The sequence below is a fragment of the Dendrobates tinctorius genome, unplaced genomic scaffold (genome assembly GCF_039654945.1).
Source record: "Dendrobates tinctorius isolate UK_male_01 unplaced genomic scaffold, ASM3965494v1 ptg000009l, whole genome shotgun sequence".
In the NCBI taxonomy this organism is placed as follows: Eukaryota; Metazoa; Chordata; class Amphibia; order Anura; family Dendrobatidae; genus Dendrobates; species Dendrobates tinctorius.
The window spans coordinates 6,552,497-6,574,682 of NW_027361677.1; the positions used below are offsets into that span (position 1 = coordinate 6,552,497).

At 44.3% G+C, this 22,186-nt stretch overlaps 1 protein-coding gene across 2 annotated transcripts in view; it reads right to left on the reverse strand.

The window, feature by feature from the left end:
* The window catches only part of CENPN (centromere protein N), a 33,850-nt gene extending 11,802 nt beyond the window's left edge, over positions 1-22,048 (reverse strand). The window contains exons 1-7 of one of the 2 annotated variants that reach the window (XM_073582544.1): positions 21,868-22,048; positions 17,182-17,362; positions 16,929-16,974; positions 16,080-16,139; positions 10,513-10,589; positions 10,020-10,190; positions 1,624-1,725 (exon numbers count right to left, since the gene is read on the reverse strand). In XM_073582544.1, the coding sequence (XP_073438645.1) occupies positions 1,624-1,725; positions 10,020-10,190; positions 10,513-10,589; positions 16,080-16,139; positions 16,929-16,974; positions 17,182-17,362; positions 21,868-21,911 (681 nt within the window). In that variant the 5' untranslated portion in view covers positions 21,912-22,048. Of the gene's footprint in view, positions 1-1,623; positions 1,726-10,019; positions 10,191-10,512; positions 10,590-16,079; positions 16,140-16,928; positions 16,975-17,181; positions 17,363-21,697; positions 21,801-21,867 lie in introns of those variants that run through there. The other variant, XM_073582534.1, reaches the window with a different exon arrangement.
* Positions 22,049-22,186: the final 138 nt, after the last annotated feature.

Genomic DNA, 22,186 nt, shown 5'->3' on the forward strand with positions numbered 1-22,186 from the left:
ATCGATATCTCTTAGTGTGACATGCCCTTTACAGTGTCCAGGGATTGCTCGGACAGTTGTCTCGGAACGTGTAGGATCAACATCCATGGTCAGATTGTGCACACCAAATCATATCCCCAGCAACCCTTTTATATGGTCCTACCTTGTCTTCCAGGTGCACTCCATCCTCACTGTCCATAATCCCTTGCGTTCCTCGCTGAAACGCACGCTGTGTTGATAGTTTAATTCCCCCCACCTTGAAACAGAACGTGCGCATCATCCAGTAAAGCACACACGCCGGAAGAGCGTCCTGAATGTCCATGTAAACCAGAAATGCGTTCCACCCTTGAACGCACGAGTCACCAGATGTCTGCCCTGTTTGTGAGATGCAGTGTGAGGATGAGAGCCCTTCACAGAGGGAAGCAGCGAAAAGTCAGGAGCCACTTCCCGCTCTACTGACCCGGCTGATGGACCCCTATCAGCCACGAGCCTCTTCACAGGAGGAAGGGAAGAGATGGATACCCTCCAATCCCCTTGAGCTTGTCCAAGTAATTCTTCCAGACTGATGTGCCTCCTCTCCTGCTAGGGACAGGAAAAACACTGAAGGTGAGGTGTGTGTTTCCGGTCCCTAGAGGATGAGAAGCAGTCCCTTATGGTGTGAGGTCATGAAGGACGTCCTGAAAATACTTATTTCATGCAATAAAAGCATGAATTTCTGATTTTCTGGATTTTATTTTTAGATTCTGTCTCTTACAGTTGAAGTGTACCTATGATAAAAATTACAGACCTCTCCATTCTTTGTAGGTGGGAAAACTTGCAATCTCGGCAGAGTATCAAATACTTAATTTCCCCAGTGAATCCCCTGTTTTTTACAGTGTTGACCTTAAAACAGCTCTGAACGAGGAGATTATATAGATGCAAGTCGCTGGGCACATCTAACCGGGGGAGAAGCAGCAATTACGAGGTACATTCATGTGTACCAAGTAGAAAACAGAACCACAAGTACCGTCACAGGGACACAAGGGTAAAGATGCTGCCGATCGCAAAAAACAGATCAGCAATCTATGAGCTTATAAAGTACACGTCAGAATGAAAAAGTTAACTTTTATTTACATTCAGAAGTGATTCTAAAGGTTTTTACAGTAGGTGGGAAAAAAAATCCATTAAGTGGCGTTTACCTGCTCACACAGCCTTTCATGATACAGGATTTCCTGAGGACATTTTCCCACCTGCTGAAGACGACTAGAACCAGGCCTGAAAAAATGAAAATCCAAAAACTGGTCTCAGAAACACATCTGGTAATAGTGCGGCGGATAAAATAATGATGTTACCTGTCTCCATAGGATGGCTGGATAAAGCCAAGGGCAGCGCATGGCACGACCACCACTGCAGTCCTATGGAGAGGCACAAGCCCCGTTTGGACGCCCACCAATCTACTGGTGACTATGCATTTACCCTTTATGGGAGCACACCGACAAGTGAGCATACTTCCATCTGTACATTAGTAGGTGGTCCACAGGCACCAATGACAATCAGTAAGTTGCCGTTCAAAAGATGTTCAAGTACATGGGGACTACAAGTATCAGACAAGTCAGGGGCCGACAAATCGCTTTATACTGGCTACATACGTGAACTTTTGCTTACCTGACTAAATCGCTTGAATACAATGTCCTTCAAGGACTCCAAACACCGACTTTTAAGGTCCATCTTCTCGATATTGTCATAGCCTGTAGCCGATAAAAGACCCTGTAAGAGCAAAGAAAGGTATAGCTGTCAGAAAGAAGGATTTTTGGTACTCACCGTAAAATCTCTTTTTTGGATTCTTCATTGGGGGACACCGGTAACCATGGGTGTATGCTGCTGTCTCTAGGAGGCTGACACTAGGCAGAAAAAAAGTTAGTGCCTCCTTAGCAGTATACACCCACCGACAGACACAAAGCTCATTATTTAGTCAAGAAAGCAGTAGGAGAAGCAACAATAAAGAACTATACACAGGCCCAAAAAAAGGCAGGATAAAGTGTCCTCCACTGAAGGCTCTGAGAAACGGATTTTATGGCAAGTACCAAAAATCCTTCTTTCTAAATCGCTTCATTGGGGGACACAGGTAACCATGTGACGTCCTAAAGCAGTCCCAAAGAAGGGTACGGACTATCATGCTCAAATCAGGTCGAGAGACGGACGACTGCCGCTTGCAGCACCTTTCTACCTAGGCAGGCTTCAGTGTTATGAATGGGTCACCGAGGAGGATGGCAGGAACAGGCTAAGCCACCAGAAAACCAGAGAGGTTGGTAACTAAGCGGATGGCAGACCCCTGATCCTATCCACACAACAAGCAGTAGTCGTGGAGAGTACCTATGATGCCGTAGACTCCTCGGCACAGCTGGAGAACTAACTCAGCCTAAAGCAAGAAAGGTGAAATCTAAACTGCCCAGTAGCAGACCCCAAAAGGAATAGATAGCCCCCAAACATATATTGTCGGTGAGACAAGATGAAACACAAACGCAGGCAGGAAAATAGACTGAGCAAATGATGGGTCCCAAACTAACTAGATAGGATAGGAAAGACACTGTCCGCAATCACGCAAAAAACCCTGAAAAATCCAACACGTCTGATGTACAAAAAAATTAAAACGCGTGAAAAACAAGGCCCACCTAGCCTGTCTAGGATTCAAGATAAATCAAATACTTGTGGTCGGTGAGGACCACAACTTGATGTCTAGCTCCCTCAAACCAATGTCTCCACTCTTCAAATGCCCATTTCATGGCCAACAATTCCCGATTCCCCACGTCATAGTTACGTTCAGATGGGGAAAAATTTTCGAGTAAAGGCGGCACAGGGATTCATCTTAGATGTTACCAGATCTCTTTGGGACAAAACGGCTCCTGCACCAATCTCAGAATCATCTACCTCCACCTGAAATGGGAGTGAAACATCAGGTTGCCGTAGAACCGGAGCAGAAGTGAATCTCCGCTTAAGCTCCTGAAATGCCGAGACTGCCTCTTGAGACCAATTCATCACATCAGCGCCCTTTTTGGTCAAATCAGTCAGTGGTTTAACAATACCAGAATAATTACTTATGAATTTACGATAGAAATTAGCAAAACCCAAAAGCTTCTGGAGAGCCTTCAGAGAAGTGGGCTGAACCCAATCATAAATGGCCTGTACCTTGGCCGGGTCCATTTCAATAGCAGACGGGGACAAAATTAATCCCAAAAATTAAATCCTCGGTACACCAAAGAGACACTTCGATCCCTTAACATACAGAGTATTTTCCCTCAAAATCCGGACATGTTCCACATGAGAATCCCAATCACTAGAAAAGATCAAAATATCATCCAGATAGATGATCAAAAACTTATCCACAAAGTCCCGGAAAATATCATTCATGAAGCACTGGAAGACGGGGAGGGGCAGGCATCACCAGGTACTCAAAAAGTCCCTCCGGAGTATTAATCGCCGTCTTCCATTCATCCCCGTGCTTGATGCAAATAAGATTATACGCCTCCCTGAGGTCAAGCTTAGTAAACCAACAAGCACTTAGCTCTGGAGAATAAATCAGAAATCAGGGGTAACTGGTACTGATATTTAACAGTAATTATGTTAAGTGAACGATAATCAATACATGGCCTTAATGAACCATCTTTCTTGGCCACAAAAAAAAACAAAACAAAAAAAAAAAAAACAACAGCACCTAAGGGTGAAGAGGATGGTCTAATATGACCCTTCTCTAACGACTCCTTAATATAGGATCGCACAGCATCATGTTCGGGTACAGATAAATTGAAAAGCCGACCCTTGGTAAATTGACACCCAGGCATTTAATTGCACAGTCATAACTCCTATGAGGAGGCAAAGACGCAGACTTGCTCTCACTAAATACATCAGAAAAATCAGCCAAATAGTCAGGAACATCTTGAGACTGGAGAGTGGTGGAGAAAACAGGAGCGTCCCTAAGAACACACTGACAACCCCAACTCACCACAGACACAGATTTCCAATCCAAAACAGGATTATGAGTTTGCAACCAAGGAAAACCCAGAACAATAGTATGCAAATTATGCAGCACCAAAAATTTACAATGGTGGTCTGGGGCGACCCACATTATCACCTGGGTCCAAAACTGGGATGTATTCTCCGCCAAAGGAGTAGCATCAATACCCCTCAAAGGGATAGGAGTCCGCAGGGGTATCATAGGAAAACCACAACATTTAGCAAAGTCTAAATCCATCAGATTCAAAGACGCTCCTGAATCAACAAAAGCCTTAGCGGAAAATGTAGACAAGGAGCAGATCAAGGTAAGCGCCAAAAGGAACTTAGGCTGTACACTGCCCACAGCAAATGTGTGAGCAAAACACTTTTCTTGTTTAGGGCAGACAGAAATAGTATGAGAGGCGTCTCCACAGAAAAAACACAGCTTATTACGCCTTCTAAACTCCTGACGTTGCGCCCTAGACAAAACCCCATCACATTGCATGGGTTCAGAAGTCCGTTCGAAAGGCAGCAACGCCTCTCGTGTAGTTTTACGTTCACGTAAACGCCGATCAACTTGAATGGCTAATGACACAGAGTCATCAAGACCAGAGGGAACAGGAAATTCCACCATAACATCTTTTATGGTTTCTGCCAGACCCTTCTGAAAGAGAGTTGCTAGGGCATCATCATTCCATGTAGTAAGAACCGCCCACTTTCGGAATTTTTGACAGTATAACTCTGCAGAATCCTTACCCTGGCTCAATGCCAACAGGGTTTTCTCAACTTGATCAATAGCATTAAGTTCATCATACAACAGCCCCAAGGCTTGAAAAAATGCGTTCACATTATTCAGAATAGGATCATCAGGTGTCAAAGAAAACGCCCAATCTTGGGGATCGCCGCGCAGCAGGGAGATGACAATTTTAACCTGCTGCACCGAGCTCCCCAATGAGCTAGGCTTCAAGGCCAGAAATAATTTACAATTATTCTTAAAATTCAGAAATTTAGACCGATCCCCAAAAAACACATCAGGAGTAAGGGATCTTTGGTTCTACAGCAGGTGATTGAGTGAGATTGGCAGAAATTCCCCATACTTCAGCAGCGAGCTGCTCAACACGATCAGACAATTGCTTAATCTCCATTTAGACAAAAAATATCCTCCTACAGCCCCAGAGGGATAAAAAAAAAAAAAGAGGAAAAAATATATATAAAAAAAAAAATTCTGACACTTTTTTTTTTTTTTACAATTCTTTCCTTCTTTAGAGTACCCTAGAATCTACAGTATGGCTGGTGATTCTGTTATGAATGGGTCACCGAGGAGGAGAGCAGGCCCAAGCTAAGCCACAGAAAACCAGAGAGATAGGTAACTAAGCGGATTGCAGACCCCTGATCCTATCCACACAACTAGCAGTAGCCGTGGAGCTTACCTACGATGATCCTACACGCCTTGGCGCAGCCGGAGAGCTAACTAAGCCTAAAGCAAGAACGGTGAAATCTAAACTGCCCCGAAGCAGACCCCAAAGGAATAGATAGCCCCCAAACATATATTGTCGGTAAGACAAGATGAAAACACAAACGCAGGCAGAAAAATAGACTGAGCAAATGATGGGGCCCACACTGACTAGATAGGATAGAAAAGAGTCTGTCTGCAATCACGCAAAAAACCCTGAAAAATCCAACACATCTGATGTACAAAAACAAAACAAAACACTAAAGTCACACAACTTCACCCCCACTATATCAGCACTCTGGTATGAATTAGAAGCAAAACAAAAGAGACCAATATAACAGGGGACGGAACAAACTGACACAGGCTGTAACATATGGAGCGGTGGTCAGCACAGCCCCCAGAGGAGCAAGCTGAACCCGCACAAGCAGAGAGAGACAAAAACAGATCAGATGCAAAGGATTAGCAAATGAACCACTTAGGCCTCTTTCACACATCCGGATGCGGCCCTCCCGGCTCTGTGGGACAATGTTACTCTATGGCACATTCCGGCCGCCGGATCAGGTTTACACCTGATCCGGCCGTCGCATGCACCATTTGACCCTGTGCGCATGCCCGGAGCGCTCTCTCTCTCACCTTCCTCTCTCTCTCCTCACCGGCCTCGCTTTTCTTCACCGCTCTCCTCCCCCGCTCTCCTCACCGTCTCGCTTTTCTTCCCCGACTTCTTTACAGCTAATCCGGCGCCGTAAGTTGCGCCGCATACCCTGCGTTCCCAGCCGCATCCAGCTCTCCATCTTTTCGCCGCACCACGCCAGATTTCCAACGCCGGATGTGTGAAAGAGGCCTTAGCTGAACAATGCAGGATCAGGGCAGGAGACATCAGACCTCAGAATGCATAGGAAAACAATCACCAGCAGGGATTGAAGGAAGTCTGCAGACTTAAATACTCCAATCAGTAACCCCAGATCTCCAATCGTCATCATCATCAGGTGGCAGACCTCTGTCAATCTGGCCAGCTCCACTACCTCCAGTAACCACCGGAGGGAGCAGGGGGAGCTTCGGCTCAGAAGTCTGAGCCAGGGAATTCACAACACTTCAGCTAATGCGCAGGTATGTACCCTGTAGAATCTTTCGAATGTATGAATGGATGACCAGGTAGCGGCTTTGCAAACCTGGGGTGCAGATGCTCAGTGTTGAATGGTCCAGGAGTCCCCCATCGCACAGGTGGAGTGAGCCTTCACACCCTGAGGAGGTGGTTGATCCTTAAAACGGTAAGCCTCCAGTATAGCAGAGCGGCTCTAACAGGCGATGGCAGATTTGGAGGCAGGAAAACCCTTACGAAAACCTTCAGGAATGACAAATAAAGGACACCGAACATCTGAAGGATGCTGTCCTTGAGAGGTAGAGATCTAAGGTTCTGACTAGGTCCAGCTTGTGGAGACACATTTCTCAGGGACGGACAGGGGAGGGACAATCGTATTAATTGGATTACGTCGGACACAGGGAGTATATTGTTGGTTTATTTTAATTTTTTTTAAGGTGAGCAAGGGCTTCGGTGATTAGCAGAATATGATGATGAGTATGAACTATATATATATATGTGTATGGTTTTTTTTTTACATTCAAACACATTAGCTAATCATTGGCTAATGTGTCAATCACTGTCACTGTAGCAGGCATAGCCCGATGGGACCTGTAGTCCACCGGATGATGCCTGCATACACACACACACAAACCCCAGCACAGACCCGCCACACGCACACACACATAGCCTGCACACACCATACAGGCACACAGTGTTCGCACATGCGCAGTTAAATAAAGCAGAATGCGTCGCCGGATTCCCTTCATTTGTTGTACAGTTACACATCCATCGCCCATAGGCTTCCATTCTAGCAAAAATCGGACAGCAACAATAAATTTCCGGCGGATCAGTCCAACGAGAAACGTGCGGCCATCCGTCGCTAATAAAAGTCTATGAGAAAAAACGGGATACAGCGGCATCAGTCGCCAGATCCATTTTTTTTAAAAAATTCGACGGAATGTGACTGATGGCAAAAAACTGATGTGTGAAAGCAGCCTAAGGCCTTGATCTGTCAGTGGAGTCCTTGAGAGAGAAACCATCAGGGCGTGACAGGACCATTTTAGTGGACAGGAGTGAGACTGGAGGGTTGACTGCCGAAGATTCTGTCCATTTGCCAAGATCAGGACCGAAAGGATATAAGATATCCAACTGCTTTCTACCTGGGAAGCGCTTTTCCCGTGTGCTCCCAGTGTTTCGTAAAGATCCCTCAAATTCCTTGTGGTTGGAAAACACCCACGTAGGGCGTTTTACCCCTTTTGAGTGAGACAGTGATCCAGGGGATGACATTACTCCTCAATATTGGGGGGTCTAATTGACGGCAGATATGAGGCTGTCGACCATGTACTGGAGTTTGGAAGTTTGCTCCATATCAGGATCAGATTTTGACTAAGAATCAAGGTCGGACCCTGGGTCCACCTCAGAGGAAGAGGCGTGGGATACTGAGGGCATCCTGGAGGAAGTGGAAGGAGAAGAGGAACTGGAACGTTCCCCTCTTCATAGCCATTATCCTTGATCTGCCATTTTAAGGGTGATGGATAGGTGCCTGCAATTCATTCTGAAAAACGACCGAAGCAGTGATGGCGGCTGAGGGTTAGGTAAACATTCGAGGACCTGTACCAGGGACTGGGACACCTTGGTTAGGTCAGTTACTGATTGAGAGATACAAGAGCCCATTCTGGGGGAGGGGGGTGTGCTCTCGTTCCAAGCGGCGGGGGCTCCTCTGAGGCTTGCATGGTAGGAGGACTGCAATTTTTGCAGAGAACACAGGCGCAGTGAATGATAGTGTGGGAGGAACGGGTGGGAGATTCTCTAGGTCTGCGCATATGTAAGACCTGGGGCTGAGGAGGGGGATGCTAAGGAGGGCTATGCCTAGGGGGAAGAAAAAAACAGGACAAAACCAAAAACACAGCCTGGACAGCGCCTACCCATGTCTGGGTGGGTCTGTTTGCCACTGCGCCTGGAGTGGAACACCACGGGAGCCGGAGTGAAGGGGCAGGCCCAGACAGGGGGCGCTGAAAAAAACCCGACTTATAGAGAAAGAAAGAAGCGCTCCCATGAAAGAAAATGCGTGCGTGCAATCTTCGAGCTATGATTGGCTGGCGCACGCGAGGGGGACGTGAACAAGGCTGCTGAAGAATAAAACAAGCGTTCCAATAGGAGGGAAAGTGCACGCGAGCCCCCCGCGAGCTGGTTTTCGGCTACACATGGGGGGGGAGGGGCCGAAAACCAACATTGGAAGCCTTAGAAAAGCCAAGGACTAAATTTATGCAATTTTTGGAGTGTCGGAAATCGCCCACTGGGAAGAGGAGAGGAGCTGGGTTCTCCTCCATTATTACTGATGCCCCCCGCTGCCTTGAAGAGGGACTTTGGAGAGAGGGACAGTATCTGTCAGGTAGAGGTCCCGACTCAGTCTTCTCCATCCAGAGAACAGCATCAGGAGCCCAAAGAAGAGGAGGTGGCCACTATGAAAAAAAAAAAAAAAAAAAAGACGTTCTCCTTCCTGCACTGTCATGGTCTCAGATGGTGCAGAAGATGGTGGCAACCCTGAGGAGGGGAGATCCACTCAGGAGCGACAACTGGTTTCCACCTGGTTCGCTCCGAGGAGAGGACTGGGGTGGACAACAGGCAAGGACCCGACAGCCACGAACCGCTTGTAGTGTCAGGGGGTAAGGTCCTGCCTCACAGACCAGAGAGTGGACGACACCACACTGTTCTCTCGGTCGCTTATTTTTAGGAAAACTGGTTGAGAAGTTACACCCTGTAGAGAAGAACCTGAAAAAGGGAAAAGGATTTATCAAACACAACTGGGTGACCCAAGGAGAAAAAGATGGATCTGGGGTCAAATCCAGGTCTGCCTCCTACTGACACCAAGCTACAAACGGACAAGCTTTGTTCCAGTGTGTGGATGTACCCTGCTGAAAAGGAGCTAACTTTTTTCCAAAGTGTCAGCCTCCTAGCGACAGTGGCATACACCCATGGGTACCTGTGTCCCCCAATGAAGTGATAGAAAACAATGTCACACTAAGAGGGCAGAAAAAACACTACCTAAACATCATCTTATATGAACACCGTCAGAGGGACAATTAAAAAGTGATTGCCGCTTTGTCTTTATTTTTTTTTATTATATCAACAGTGCACATGAAAATAAGAAACTTTCAAACAGATCTTATCAGAGAAATCCTTTTCTTTGTCCCCCTGATTGTCAGATTTTTCAATTCACAAGTAAAATCTGTCTCCAGTGAATACAGACTGTCCCATTACTGACAGCTGGTGCTTATAAAAGTCTATGCAGAATGCTGGCCTCTAGCTCCTCCATAGAAATTTAGAAGCACCAACTGTCATCTCAGTGACGGGGAAATATGTCGCCCGCGACTGCAGATTATACCCATGACTTGAGAGTGAAAGATCATTCTGGAAGGAGAAAGAAGCGGATTGCTCTGATAAGATACATCACAAAGTCGCTTATTTTCATGGATACCGATTTATGAAATAAAAATTAAGAGGACGTTATTAAAAAAAAAAAAATTAAGTGGTTACCTGACAAACTACAGGCTGCTGGGTTTTTGTAACGCATGCCATGAACACATACGGGGTCTGTATATGGTATACGATAAAGGAAGGCCGGTACTGATTAGGCTTCATGTAATCTTTCCCCCAAGCTATTCGGATCCACAAGGCATCTCCAAATTCTCTGAAGTGAATGGTTACCTGAAATCAAGAAGATATTGAATTATTTCTCCATACAATAAAAGATTTTGTTTTTTTCATGGTCGTCTTTTTAAAAAACAGGTTTTCCATCTCCGCGCCCTACGCGACGCTGCCGATGAGGTCGCGTCTGCACCTGTCCAGGTCTGTAGCTGGCAGGTACCGGTCCCATTCACTACACTAGGGACACGTGCATGATACCTGCGGATTGCATCTGTACACACCCGTGCACGACGTCACACACCAAGCATTGAGGCAGCTGTGCAGGAAGCAGCAATATCTTAGGCGACTACCTAGAGGTACACACACGGACGTAAAGTCTTACATTTCTCCGAATTGAAAAGACAAACTTTTTAAAGGACGTCAGGAAGTTTGAGACGTCTGCAAAATTCATGTCAGTATCTGCAAAAAAAAAAAAAAACGACAAACATTGTTATCGTCACAGTGATTAGGTATCGGGGAATATTCAATAGTGAATTGCATTTCATCAGGGAACAGTGACATTGGATCTGAGAACGTCAGACGCAACCAAACACATAGATTTCGCTTAAAAGGGTTCTCCACTACTTCGACAGCCCCTTCTCAATCGGTATGCTTCCCCTTTGTATAATAAAAACACTGATGCCGTTCTACTGATGTAGGCCCTTGTTCTCCAGGGGCTTGCGTAACATTATGTTATGCAATCCCTGAGGCCAAACTGTGCCGGCTTCACTCTCCTTGCCTTTGGACGCAAGCAAGCGCTGCTGCTCGCTCATTTTCTCCGGATATATGGGATTCCCTTAAAGGCAAGAAGAATGAAGCCAGCGCTGTTTGACCTTAGGGATTGCGTGACATAACATGATACACGAGCCCCTGGAAAGCGAGTGCCGACACTAAGTGTTATTATTGTAAAAGGGGGAAACACACATAATGAGAAGGGTCTGCCTGAATAGCGGACGACCCTTTTATCATGAAGGGTATTTTCGTCGCACATTATGGTCCTATAAAGAATTGCAGCTAATATTTAACCCCTTACCTATAATTGACGTAATATTCCGTCCATGTGTCCATGGACCTAATTACCATGGACGGAATATTACGTCATCGCGATCAGCGGCGCCCACGTGGTGAGCGCCGCTGATCGCGGCCGAGTGTCAGCTAATTATCATAGCTGACACCCGGCACAATGTGTCAGGGGCGGTCACGGACCGCCCCCGACACGTTAACCCCTTGCACACCGCGATCAAACGCGATCGCGGTGTACCGGGGGTTAAAGGGAAGCATCGGCAGGGAGGGTGCTCCCTCTGTGCTTCCCTGAGCCCCCCACGGCAGTGCAATGTGCAGCGCTGCTGCGGGGGGCTCTTTCCCTACAGGCCCCCGGATCCAAGATGGCGACGGGGGCCTGCAGGGAGCTGACTTCCTCACTGCCTGCAAAGCGCAGGCATGAGGAAGTCTGCAGCAGTGCCTGTGACAGATCGCTGATCTGTCACAGTGATCTGTGATGTGACAGATCAGCGATCTGTCACAGGACAGTGATGTCCCACCTGGGACAAGGTAATAAAGTAAAAAAAAAAAAAAAAAAAAAAGTGTTAAAAATAATTAAAAAAAAAAAAAATCGCTAAATAAATCAGTAAAAAAAAAAAAAAATATTCCCCAATAAATCCATTTTTTCAAAATAAAAAAAAACAAAAACAATAAAAGTACACATATTTGGTATCGCCGCGTCCGTAATGACCTGCCCTATAAAACTGTCCCATTAGTTAACCCCTTTAGCGAACCCCTTAAAAAATAAAAATAAAAAACGAAGCAAAAAATAATGATTTATTATCATACCACCGAACAAAAAGTGCAATAACGCGCGATCAAAAAGACGCATATAAATATGCATGGTACCGCTGAAAACGTCATCTTGTCCCGCAAAAAACGATCCACCATACAGCATCATCCGCAAAAAAATAAAAAAGTTATAGCTCGCAGAATAAAGCGATACAAAAATAATTATTTTTTATATAAAATAGTTTTCATTGCAAAAAACCGACAAAACATAAAAAAACGACCTAAATGAGGTATCGCTGTAACCGTACTGACCCGAAGAATAAAACCGCTTTATCAATTTTACCGCACGCGGAACGGTGTAAACGCACCCCCCCAAAAGAAATTCATGAAACGCTGGTTTTTGTTCATTCTGCGTCCCAAAAATCGGAATAAAAAGCGATCAAAAAATGTCACGTGCCCGAAAATGGTACCAATAAAAACGTCAACTCGTCCCGCAAAAAATAAGACCTCACATGACTCGGTGGGTCAAAATACGGAAAAATTATAGCTCACAATATGTGGTGATGCAAAAACTATTTTTACAATAAAAAGCGTCTTTTAGCGTGCGACAGCCGCCAAACATAAAAACCGCCATAAATCGTAAATCAAACCCCCCGTTATCACCCCCTTAGTTAGGGAAAAATAATAAAACTAAAAGAAAATGTATTTATTTCCATTTTCCCGGTAGGGTTAGGGCTAGGGTTAGGGCTCAGATTAGGGTTAGGGGTGTGTTGAGGTTCGGGTTGGAGTTATAATTGGGGGTTTCCACTGTTTGGGCACATCAGGTGCTCTCCAAAGGCAACATGGCGTCTGATCTCAATTCCAGCCAATTCTGCGTTGAAAAAGTCAAATGGTGCTCCTTCCCTTCCAAGCTCTGCCATGTGCCCAAACAGTGTTTTACCCCCACATGTAGGGTATCAGCCTACTCAGGACAAATTACAAAACAACTTTTGGGGTCCAATTTCTCCTGTTACCCTTAGGAAAATAAAAAATTGGGGGCAAAAATATAATTTTGCGGAAAAAAATGTTTTTTTTATTTTCACGCCCAGGCGTTATAAACTTCTGTGAAGCACTTGGGGGTTCAAAGTGCTCTCCACACATCTAGATAAGCTCGGTGGGGGGTCTAGTTTCCAAAATGGGGTCACTTGTGGGGAGTTTCAATAGTTTAGGTACATTAGGGGCTCTCCAAACGCATATGACACCCGCATACCAATCCATCAAAGTCTGCATTCCAAAACGTCACTACTTCCCTTCCGAGCCCCGACGTGTGCCCATACAGTAGGTTTCTCCCACATATGAGGTATCAGCGTACTCAGGACAAATTGGACAACAACTTTTGGGGTCCAATTTCTCCTGTTACCCTTGGGAAAATAAAAAAAATGGGGACTAAAAGATGATGTTTGTTGAAAAAATACGATATTTTTATTTTCACGCCCGGTCGTTATAAACTTCTGTGAAGCACTGGGGGGTTCAAAGTGCTCACCACACATCTAGATAAGTTCATTAGGGGGTCTAGTTTCCAAAATGGGGTCACTTGTGGGGGGTTTCCACTGTTTAGGTACATCAGGGGCTCTCCAAACGCAACATGACACCCGCAGACCATTCCATCAAAGTCTGCATTCCAAAACGTCACTACTTCCCTTCCGAGCCCCGACGTGTGCCCATACAGTAGTTTTCTCCCACATATGAGGTATCAGCGTACTCAGGACAATTTGGACAACAACTTTTGGGGTCCAATTTCTCCTGTTACCCTTGGGAAAATAAAAAATGGGGACTAAAAGATGATGTTTGTTGAAAAAATACGATATTTTTATTTTCACGCCCGGTCGTTATAAACTTCTGTGAAGCACTGGGGGGTTCAAAGTGCTCACCACACATCTAGATAAGTTCATTAGGGGGTCTAGTTTCCAAAATGGGGTCACTTGTGGGGGGTTTCCACTATTTAGGTACATCAGGGGCTCTCCAAACGCAACATGACACCCGCAGACCATTCCATCAAAGTCTGCATTCCAAAACGTCACTACTTCCCTTCCGAGCCCCGACGTGTGCCCATACAGTAGTTTTCTCCCACATATGAGGTATCAGCGTACTCAGGACAAATTGGACAACAACTTTTTGGGTCCAATTTCTCCTGTTACCCTTGGGAAAATAAAAAAATGGGGACTAAAAGATCATGTTTGTGGAAAAAATACGATTTTTTTATTTTCACGCCCGGACGTTATAAACTTCAGTGAAGCACTGGGGGGTTCAAAGTGCTCACCACACATCTAGATAAGTTCCTTGGGGGGTCTAGTTTCCAAAATGGTGTCATTTGTGGGGGGTTTCTACTGTTTTGGTACATCAGGGGCTTTCCTAACGCGACATGGTGTCCGATCTCAATTCCAGCCAAAAACGTCAAATGGCGCTGCTTCCCTTCCGAGCTCTGCCATACGCCCAAATAGTGGTTTACCCCCACATGTGGGGTATCAGCGTACTCAGGATAAATTGCACAATATCTTTTAGGGTCCTGTTACTTTTGGAAAAATAAGAATTGAGGGTGAAAAGATCATTTTTGTGGAAAAAATATGATTTTTTAATTGTACTGCTGTACGTTATAAACTTCTGTGAAGCCCTTGGGGCTTCAAAGTTCTCACCACACATCTAGATAAGTTCCTTGGGGGGTCTAGATTCCAAAATGGTGTCATTTGTGGGGGGTTTCCACTGTTTTGGTACATCAGGGGTTTTCCAATCGCGACATGGTGTCCGATCTCAATTCTAGCCAAAAACGTCAAATGGCGCTGCTTCCCTTCCGAGCTCTGCTATGCGCCCAAATAGTCATTTACACCCACATATGGGGTATCAGCGTACTCAGGACAAATTGCACAATAACTTTTAGGGTCCTGTTACCCTTGGAAAAATAAAAATTGGGGGTGAAAAGATCATTTTTGTGGAAAAAATATGATTTTTTAATTGTACCGCTGTACGTTATAAACTTCTGTGAAGCCCTTGTGGGTTCAAAGTTCTCACCACATATCTAGATAAGTTCCTTGGGGGGTCTAGTTTCCAAAATGGGGTCACTTGGGGGGGTTTCCACTGTTTAGGTACATCAGGGGCTCGCCAAACGTGACATGGCGTCCGATCTGAATTCCAGCCAATTTTGCATTGAAAAAGTCAAACGGCGCTCCTTCCATTCTGAGCTCTGCCATGCGCCGAAACAGTGGTTCCCCCCCACATATCAGGTATCAGCGTACTCAGGACAAATTGCACAATAAGTCTTGCAGTCCAATTTCTCCTGTTACCCTTGGTAAAATAAAGAAAATTGAACCTGAAGTATTTTTTTTGTGAAAAAAAGTTAAATGTTCATTTTTTTTTTAATATTCAAAAAATTCCTGTGACGCACCTAAAGGGTTAATAAACTTCTTGAATGTGGTTTTAAGCACCTTAAGGGGTGCAGTTTTTAGAATGGTGTCACTTTTGGGTATTTTCTATCATATAGACCCCTCAAAGTGGCTTCAAATGTGAAGTGGTCCCTAAAAATAAAATGGTGTTGCAAAAATGAGAAATCGCTGGTCAATTTTTAACCCTTATAACTTCCTAACAAAAAAAAATTTTGGTTCCAAAACTGTGCTGATGTAAAGTAAACATGTGGGAAATGTTATGTATTAAGTTTTTTGTGTGCCGTATCGCTGTGATTTAAGGGCATAAAAATTCAAAGTTGGAAAATTGCGAAATTTTCAAAATTTTCGCCAAATTTCCGTTTTTTTCACAAATAAACGCAAGTTATTTGAATGCAATTTTACCACTAACATGAAGTACAATATGTCACGAGAAAACAATGTCAGAATCACCGGGATCCATAGAAGCGTTCCAGAGTTATGACCTCATAAAGGTACAGTGGTCAGAATTGTAAAAATTGGCCCGGTAGTTAACGTGCAAACCACCCTTGGTAGTGAAGGGGTTAAAGGAGCTGCCCAGTGATACAGAATATAGCTTTTTTTTTTCCTCTTGAGTTCGGCTGTGATCTCGCAATATCCCGCTGTCCTGATTGAATGTGGACAGTAGCCATTTGTACCAAACACCAGACGGAGCTTTAAGGTCTATTTTTTTTTTTTTTTTTACCTGTTTGCTTGGACATTTTTAACACTTCCCATACTTTCAGTTTGGACTTGGCATGGTTATCTGTTAGAGCAAAAGAAATAATAATAATAAAAAAAAAAACAAAAAAAACACAACTTATCAAACGGTTAACTCTAGAGTATATGGTGGACAGAAGATTTCTTCCACTTGACACTTAAAATGGAGAACTAAAGCAATTGTATCCGGCGTACCAAGCATACCCCATAGAACGACGGTTCAGCCAACAGCCCAAACACAGGAGGACTTGCTCTGCTGCTTTCTAAGAGAGAGTCGCTGCCACCTTCTTCTGTCAGTGGCTTTTCTCGCCAAGAACAAAAAGATCGAAATACCGAATTCAGACAATTCTCAGAGGAGAGTCTGAAGGCCTCCATACACATTAGACTGTGAGCCAAGCCCTTCATGGATTCAGCGGCCATTAGTCTAGTGTGTATGGGGCCTTTACGCCGAAAATCTATTACACCCCAATCAGCTATGAAGGTGTAAAGCAGTGAACTCCCACTTGTACCTTTGCTTGCCAAGGTATGATAGGAGGCGTAGTTTTTCAAGGGCAGGAAAGCCATAGGTTGGAGGCTTGTGCTGGGATAAGGTGTTATCTGAGCATGCTCGGGTGCTAACCGAGTGATTTTGGCGTGCTTGAATAATATGTTTGAGTCCCTGCGGCTGATTGACAGCAGCAACAAACAGACATATTATTCGAGCATGCTGATGACACCCGGTTAGCGCCCGAGCATGCTCAGATAACACCTTATCCCAGCACGTTCGCTCATCACTATTAGAGACAAAGGGAAAATATATTAATATTTAATAGATGCAAAAATAACTTTCACTTACACACGATATCCAGTTCGGCCGCGTGATCCATTGTACATTTTCTAATCTGGGGGAGAGGGAAAAAAAGAAAAAGCGAAATGAGCATTACAAACACTGCACTATCCATGGGATCACGCCAAATATCAGGACCAAAGACGGTGCTATAAGGATACAGAGCGCCTTGTCCAAAACGTGGCTCCTTCTAATGTCATAACACATCTTAACAGAGGTGGAGGGTTAGGGCCGATGACTGCGCCACAAATCACCGGGTTACCTCGCAGAGATGAACAACTTCCATGGCTAGACTCTCCTTCGCCTGCTCCATAGTCAGCGACTGGAGGTCCCGTTCTGCCAAAAACCGCCAAGCCTTCAGGGTGGGCATGACTTCGGCGAAAGACATCCGTGTAATCATCCGTTTTATAAATTCGATGGTGCATTCGTCCATAGCGGCAATGCTGGGGGAAAAGAAAAACAAAAAGGGAAAAATATGAGCAGAAGACAACACAAAGCTCAGGATCCGCTCAGAGGCGGCGGCCGACGCGGGTGAACAACTCTTTTCTCAATTCCTAAAAGAGCTCCGAATATTGCAGCCAAGTCCCGAGAAGTCGCCATGGACATCATTATAGGCTGGCGATTGGAATCTGTCAGCAGGTTTTTGCTATGTAATCTGAAATCAACACGAGACCCGGATTCCAGCGATGTGTCACTTACTGGGCTACTCGCTGTCGTTTTGAGAATATCACTTTTTTCTCTGCGACAGGTCTCTGAATGCTGAGCCCTGCATAACCCCGTCCACACCACTGATTGGCCATTTTTTGTGTACGCCGCATAGGCAGAAAGCTGCCAATCAGTGGTGGGGGCAGGGGTAATACGGGGATCATAAATACGGAGAAGGTTTACTAGTAGTGTTGAGCATTCCGATACCGCAAGTATCGGGTATCGGCCGATACTTGCTGTATCGGAATTCCGATACCGACTTCCGATATTTTTTCAATATCGGAATTCGGCATCGGAATCGGAAGTTCAGTTGATTGACGGCCTGACGTCATCATGATGCGCGGTGTGTGCGCATCATGATGCGCCGTCATTTCGGGCCTTCCGGGGGTCTCTGCCGGCCTGCCGGGGGGCTGTGCCGGCCTGCCGGGGGGCTGTGTGGACTGCCCGGGGTCTGTACCGGCCTGCCGGGGGGCTGTGCCGGCCTGCCGGGGGGCTGTGCACCCTGTGGGGGTCTGTACCGGCCTGCCGGGGGGCTGTGCTGATGTCCGGGGGTCTGTGCAAGCATCGTCCGATGGGACTACAAGTCCCATCGGGCGATGCCTGCTACCATGACAGTGATTGACACATTAGCCAATGATGGGACAGTAGTAGTCCCATCATCCGGCTAATGTGTTAAATGTTAAAAAAAAAAAAAAAAAAATACTACATACATACTACATACATGCTACATACATACTACATGCATGCTACATACATACTACATGCTACATACATACTACATGCATGCTACATACATACTACATACATGCTACATACATACTACATGCTACATACTACATGCTACATACATACTACATGCATGCTACATACATACTACATGCATGCTACATACATACTACATATATACTACATGCATGCTACATACATACTACATGCTACATACATACCACATACATACTACATACATACTACATGCTACATACATACTACATACATGCTACATACATACTACATGCTACATACATACTACATACATGCTACATACATACTACATATATACTACATACATACTACATACATGCTACATACATACTACATACATACTACATACATACTACATGCATGCTACATACATACTACATGCTACATACATACCACATACATACTACATACATACTACATACATACATACATACTACATACATGCTACATACATACTACATGCATGCTACATACATACTACATGCATGCTACATACATACTACATGCTACATACATACTACATGCATGCTACATACATACTACATGCTACATACTACATGCATGCTACATACATACTACATATATACTACATGCATGCTACATACATACTACATGCTACATACATACCACATACATACTACATGCATGCTACATACATACTACATATATACTACATGCATGCTACATACATACCACATACATACTACATACATACTACATACATACTACATACATACTACATGCTACATACACACTACATATATACTACATGCATGCTACATACATACTACATGCTACATACATACCACATACATACTACATACATGCTACATATATACTACATACATACTACATGCTACATACACACTACATATATACTACATACATACTACATACATGCTACATACATACTACATGCTACATACATACTACATACATACTACATACATACTACATACATACTACATGCATGCTACATACATACTACATATATACTACATGCATGCTACATACATACTACATATATACTACATGCATGCTACATACATACTACATGCTACATACATACCACATACATACTACATGCATGCTACATACATACTACATATATACTACATGCATGCTACATACATACTACATGCTACATACATACCACATACATACTACATACATACTACATACATACTACATACATACTACATGCTACATACACACTACATATATACTACATGCATGCTACATACATACTACATGCTACATACATACCACATACATACTACATACATACTACATACATACTACATACATACTACATGCTACATACACACTACATATATACTACATGCATGCTACATACATACTACATGCTACATACATACTACATATATACTACATGCATGCTACATACATACTACATATATACTACATGCATGCTACATACATACTACATGCATGCTACATACATACTACATACATACTACATGCTACATACATACCAGATAAATACTACATAAATACAATACATTCATACAATACATACATAGACATACAGTACATATAACATAGAGTAACATACTTACCAATACTTGTCACATTGTTCCCCGAAGCCATTGTCTTTTCCGGAATAAATATTAACATAACAAACCACAAAAATACTCACCCACGATCCAAAGCAGTCCACGAGTGTGTCCCACGACGATCTTGGGTAGAGAACTGCAGCATCAGATGATGCTGCCGTTCTCTACGGGCTGCAGGAATCCAATGACGGAAGGTAGGTATCCTTCCGCACTGTATTCCTCCGCCACTTAAAAAAAAAAAGTCCCTAGTCTCACTTTATGCCATTGCTGTGTGGGAATGTAGTATGTATGTGGTATGTATGTAGCATGTAGTATGTATGTAGCATGCATGTAGTATGTATGTAGCATGCATGTAGTATATATGTAGTATGTATGTAGCATGTAGTATGTATGTAGCATGCATGTAGTATGTAGTATGTATGTAGCATGCATGTAGTATATATGTAGTATGTATGTAGCATGTAGTATGTATGTAGCATGCATGTAGTATGTATATGGTATGTATGTAGCATGTAGTATGTATGTAGCATGCATGTAGTATATATGTGTTATGTATGTAGCATGCATGTAGTATGTATGTAGTATATATGTAGTATGTATGTAGCATGTAGTATGTATGTAGTATGTATGTAGCATGCATGTAGCATGCAGTATGTATGTAGCATGCATGTAGTATATATGTAGTATGTATGTAGCATGTAGTATGTAGCATGCATGTAGTATATATGTAGTATGTAGCATGTAGTATGTATGTAGCATGCATGTAGTATATATGTGTTATGTATGTAGCATGTAGCATGCATGTAGCATGCATGTAGTATGTATGTAGTATATATGTGGTATGTATGTAGCATGCAGTATGTATGTAGCATGCATGTAGTATATATGTAGTATGTATGTTGCATGTAGTATTTATGTAGTATGAATGTAGCATGTATGTAGTATGTAGTATGAATGTAGCATGTATGTAGTATGCATGTTGTATGTATGTAGCATGTAATTTTTTTTTTTTTTTTTACATTTAATACATTAGCCGGATGATGGGACTACTACTGTCCCATCATTGGCTAATGTGTCAATCACTGTCATGGTAGCAGGCATCGCCCGATGGGACTTGTAGTCCCATCGGACGATGCCTGCACAGACCACCGGCAGGCCGGCACAGCCCCCCGGCAGGCCGGCACAGCCCCCCGGCAGGCCGGCACAGCCCCCCGGAGCCTGCACAGACCACCGGCAGGCCGGCACAGACCACCGGCAGGCCGGCACAGACCACCGGCAGGCCGGCACAGACCCCCTGGCAGGCCGGCACAGACCCCCGAAAGGCCCGTACAGACCCCAGAGAGGCTGTACAAGGGCAGGAAAGGGTTTTTCTTATTCCGATACCGGAAGTCCCATAGACTTGAATGGGACTTCCGGTATCGGAATCGGCGATACCGATACTTTTTTTAAAGATCGGCCGATACCATCCGATACGATACTTTGAAGTATCGGACGGTATCGCTCAACTCTATTTACTAGCGATAATCTCCTGCTGATAAAACACTTGATTGTATCAAAACTGCAGCAAGCAGCCCAGTAAAGTGACACATCGCTGGAATCAGGGTCTCTGCCCCTACATTATGCTGCGGACAGTTTCCGGTTCGGAGAAATCGATTGTTAAATGAAAGGATCAGTTCAAAAATGGGAAACTGGACTCCGGGATCTCAGGTTCTGCTGTTGGACCTGATAACTGACCCCAGGGATAATAATGGGCCCCTCCACTGAGTCTGGGACGAGTTTTTGTATGTATGCTTCATTTTAAATAAAGTTGTGTTTTGTTTTTAAAAAAAAAAGTGGATAAACTTGAAGCCACCGCACGGCTGCCGTCCCAGCCCCCCCACCCAGCTCCCCCTTTATATCGTCACCTTTGCCGCCTCGATCTCTTGTCGGTCCCCGGCGTCGGAGCCATGTTGGCGCTAAACAACCCGTGCCTTCAAACCAGCCAATCATATCACGGAACGCTGAGTGGGCTTCAGGTGACGTCATCACTAGGCGACACCTTCACAACACCTCAACGTTTGGTTTCTATGTCCGCCTCGTGACGAAACTTTACCCCGCCCCCTTTAGAAGGGTATGCATATATACTTCTCATTCATTGGATAGATATGTAGCCCCGCCCCTTTATCACATTATCATTGGTTGTTTATAGTCCCGCCTTTTAACTATTATCTTCGGTTTCATTGG